General features: G+C 44.9%; 2 protein-coding genes across 2 annotated transcripts in view; both read right to left on the reverse strand.

Moving 5' to 3' along the window:
* The window catches only part of LOC117958976 (tripartite motif-containing protein 16-like), a 23,807-nt gene that overhangs the window by 519 nt on the left and 18,720 nt on the right, over positions 1-4,568 (reverse strand). The window lies entirely within an intron of this gene.
* The window catches only part of LOC117959686 (E3 ubiquitin-protein ligase TRIM21-like), a 10,524-nt gene continuing 9,787 nt past the window's right edge, over positions 3,832-4,568 (reverse strand). The window contains exon 5 of the mRNA XM_034896962.1: positions 3,832-4,564. Coding sequence (XP_034752853.1) covers positions 3,884-4,564 — 681 coding nt within the window. The 3' untranslated portion in view covers positions 3,832-3,883. The remainder of the gene's footprint in view (positions 4,565-4,568) is intronic.

Raw genomic sequence — 4,568 nt, forward strand, 5'->3', positions numbered from 1 at the left:
ATGCAGTAGCTGTGTCCACAGGGAGTAGTCACCGGATCCTTCAGTAGATCCAGACAGATGGAACAAGAGAAGGTTTCCTGGTCCAGCTGAACTCCTCTCTGCGCCATCTCACCTCTCAGTGATGACTGACTCTGACTGTGACTTACAGTATAAGTGACTGTCTTATCAAGGGATCAAGGTTCAAGGTAAAGCGTTATTGCCATTATACAATACAGGAAGGGTTTAGCAAACATTGACTCATGCCAGGATGAGGAGTGGCACCTTGACTTTGGACTTTGTATCCTCATTTACTTGAGCAGTTTTTAGTTCTGTGACAAACATTACAATCAACACCAATCCTCCCTACTTCTGACTGCCCTCCCATTGCAGATGTCACGCTGAATCCGTTAACAACTTGGTTCGCCTTATAACCATTGCTGAGGTTCAAGGAGTCATAACTCATTACAGAGCAGTTAATCCCGGGGATTTCCCCCGGGGAAGAGATGTTTACAATAACGCTTTTTGTCAGCGTCGCCTTCCAGACACCCTATCCAAGGTAACTATCTCCCTAATTCTTAAGAAGGTGAAAGATCACCCACTTTGCGCCAGCTATAGACCAAACACACTCCTCAATGTGGACCTCAAAATTCTCTCAAAGGTTGTTGCACTCCATCTTCAACGGGAGATAAAGATTATCTCGCTAGATCAGACAGGGTTCATGCCTGGTTGACAGTCTTCCCATAACAATAGATGCCTATGTAACATCATCCACTCTTTAAGTAATGATACCCCGGAAATCACAAACACCATGTTTGAGCATAGAGATGCTCATAAGTGTACTTGGTACGAGAGCACCCTAGGCCAAAGATCAATGAACGATTTTATTATTTATAAAAGGACTCTGGACAGACCTGGTAAGCCCAAACGGGTAGTGCAGGTAAATTGAGAACGTCTGGAGGAGGCCCCTGTCCGACGGACTTTCAACTCACACCTCCGGCGGAGCTTTTTGTTCATCCCTGCGGAGGCTGGGGGCATTGAACCTGAGTGGACGATATTCAAAGTTTTCATTGCTGAAGCTGCGGCGGGGAGCTGTTGTCTTAGGGTCTTAGGTGCCTCAAGGGGCTGTAACCCATGAACACCCTGGTGGACACAGGTGGTCAGGGAAGCCATCTGACTGAAGAAGTAGTCTTTCCAGGATATGTTATCCCGGAGGACTCCAGAGGCAGTTGGAGGGTACCGACAGGCCCGAAGGGCTGCAGATTCTGCCGTGACAGAGGAGAGGCAGTGGGTGTGGGAGAAGTTTGGAGAAGACATGGAGAAGGACTTTGGAGATGGAAAGATTTGGAGCAGCTCACTGCTTGACTAGCATAGCAAGATGGCGACGAGGTAGAAAAACTTCTACTAAAGTGAGTTGTTCACTTCAGCCAAACTTTTCTTGGTCAACCTGATCAGAACCGGAATATAACAAAGCCATACGAGGGAAAGAGTTTAATGCTAACCCCCCCATTACAACCACAACATCATTACACTGGAAAGTATTCCTCCTACCTTTCCGTGAGCGTGTGAAGCTGTGCAGCGTGGTCGGTCCTGTAGCGTTGTCTTCATCACCTAACACGGGAATCGGTCTCCTCAGGGCAGAGCCCCCCCTACTGGTGGGGGGGGGGGGGGTGTAACGGTTCGGTTTGTAAACTGAATTAAAGAAGTGAATTTTCTTAGTTGTAAAAATCTTTCTATTAATAGATTCTTGCTTTAAGTATTTTCACAAATGCAGTTAAAAAACCGAAGTCAAGCACAAAAGTATTGTTTTAATTTAAATTGATATCAGCCTTAAAATAAATAGATTATCTTGCTATGCTGTTTATCTTACTTAGATTTTATAAGTCCAATCATTTCTGAGTAAATCTTAATCAAGTGACAGCAAACCTTTATGCTACTTCAAAAACTCAGAACAACCAAAACCAACCAAACGGGAACGTTGTGTGGAGGTACGGCCAACCGCAGGAGAACCTTACAGTTGGTTGGTTCTCTTAACATTTAGGGAACGTTCCCTAACGTTCCCTAAACGTTCTGTGTTAGTGGGGAAGCACTGCCCGAGGGGATCTTTCCAACCAATGATGTTTCTTTAGTACTCAGGGTCAGGAACCGGTCCTCCCAGGGTCCCCGGAGGTCCCTCCTTCTCAAGGACGCCCGCTAGCCTTTATTGGTCGCCGGTCCGAGAGAGGCTAAGCGTTCGGTGGCTCTGACCGGCAGAGGGATGGGGAAATGCCCCCCCACTAGGAGATAACAGGAGGTCTGACTGTCAACGTCGGCCCCCGCCGGGCAGCAACTCGCCCAGGTGGTTAAAGAGGAGTCTTAACTACCCTCACGGGGGGGAAACCTCTGCCCTCGGACGGCCCAGGAGTGAGAGAGAGAAATTAAATGACTAAAATCAAGGAATACAAATCTTTTTGGTCCCCTAGCTCACAACAAGCTGTGATGGCAAAATTACATAGACAGTGATTTCAAAACATAGGCAATGACTGTTTATCTGTGTTTATTCATTTCTTACTCATTCGTAAAAGTAAATCTTTCTTTTAAGTTAAACCTCCACAATATGCCTCTAAACATGTGTCCCCTACTTCACACTCGCCTCATAAACAACTTGTCTGCTTCCTACGGACACCTCCTGTTTTAGGGCCCTCAGTCTCCAGGGACAGCTGAGAAGTGCAACTCGCCCGAGAGGTAGGCAAAACGTCAGGTTGCCCAGTTTCTAGGTTAGAAACGGAACTAATCTTTAAAAGATTAGTCTCTGCACTTCTAAGGTAGAATGACGGCGACAGCCATCTGACGCGTTAACCAGATATACAGGGACAGCAACTGGCACCAGGGAGTCTGAAGAAATGAGATGAAGTGTTTTGTTTAGGTTCAAAGTGTTTTTCCAGACATGATAGGGGTTTTGTGTTTCTGTTGGGGCAGGAGAGAATATAAGGAGTGGTCCGATGTTACAGGGGCACCAGAATGTGTGGTGTCACCTTGTTACTCTGTTGCATTGTGAACTGCCATTCTCGTCATTTTGTTTGATTGTTCTCTCAAGAAAATAATTAAACTCTTTCACCGAATATCTAAACTTTTAATCCAGTCTTCAGCCTGTCTTTATTTTTGTTTCAACAAGGTCTCTCCTTCATTACACAAATTCCTCCCTCGCTGAACAGAAATTTCCACAACAAAGCTCAGGTGGTTTTTTTCTTAAGTGAATAATCAAAAGCAAGAACAAAATACAGAAATCATCTTTCAAATCAGGGGATTTCCACCATTACGTAATCACACAGGTGGCCCCAGCAGAAGATGTCCAGACCAGATCCACTGTTATAGGAAGTGTGACCCCTAGCACACTTAAATGTCACACCCAACTCCTATTATATAGTTTTAGCTGTTTTTAATATTTAGTTCATACATACATCAGAACAATATATATCATGGGTTACATAGCACACTTCAAGCAGAACATGTATTTTTAGCTTTGTGTTTTGTGTTTTCAACTGAACCTTCGTTCAACACCACTCAAGAATTTTGAACCTTTTGGAAATGTGTCTCGCTGTCTCTGTGTGTCTCTGTGTGTCTCTGTGTGTCTCTGTGTGTCTCTGTGTGTCTCTGCAGGTCAACCCCTCCCAGCACAGCTGTGAACCTGCAGACACACCTGTCCTACCATATATGGACTTTCCTCTGCAGGTAAAATAACAGATCTCAACTGAGCTCATTGAGAGCTTGTTGATTAAAGCCAAAAAAATAAGAAAAACCAACAAAAAACGTGGAAACACATGAAAATCATAAAAAATAGAATGACAACAATCAGTCAGCAACAAACATGGAGACTAAATAAGACGAAGAGTTAAAACTCAGAATTTAACTCTTAAATGACTTCTGTCTATTTCAATATACACAACTCAGCAGAGTCTCCAGAAAACCAAGACCAATAACAATGATATCTTAGTCCTGCATAGAGGGGCTGAGTGAACGTGGTCTGGACTCTGTGGAGGAGAGTCATGGTTTCAGAGACGCTGTAGAAGGACAGAATACCTGCACTGTGATCCAGGTACACTCCTACTCTGGAGGACTCAGGACCTGAGACGGGAGTTTGGACATTGTTGGACAAAAATGTATAACCGTTGTTGTTACACTCTAACGCCCAAGATTTGTCATTTCGTCCAAATCTACATTTACCCGACCCCCCCGCTCTGCTGATGTTCTTGTATGCGACTGCTACATAAAGTTCTCCTCTTATCTCCACCTCCCAGTAACAACGTCCAGTCAGACTCTCTCTACTCAGGACCTGAGGCCAGTCAGTAAATCTGTCTTGGTGACTAGAATAAGACTGTTGTTGTCTCATGAACGTTGCTTTCCTGTTCCCCTCAGATAATAACAGCCAGGTGTTTGCTGTGTTTGGATCCAGTGTGATTTCACGTGAATATTGTAAGAATCCAGCTCTGGTCTTGGGCTCATGTTGTAGCAGTAAAACGTCCACTTCAGTCCCCGTCAGTGAGACGGTTGTCCTCTCCTCTCTCAGGACGTCCTGTAGTTTATCTCTGAGCTCTGACACGGCCGCTGTCACG

This window comes from Etheostoma cragini, chromosome 16, assembly GCF_013103735.1.
Source record: "Etheostoma cragini isolate CJK2018 chromosome 16, CSU_Ecrag_1.0, whole genome shotgun sequence".
In the NCBI taxonomy this organism is placed as follows: domain Eukaryota; kingdom Metazoa; phylum Chordata; class Actinopteri; order Perciformes; family Percidae; genus Etheostoma; species Etheostoma cragini.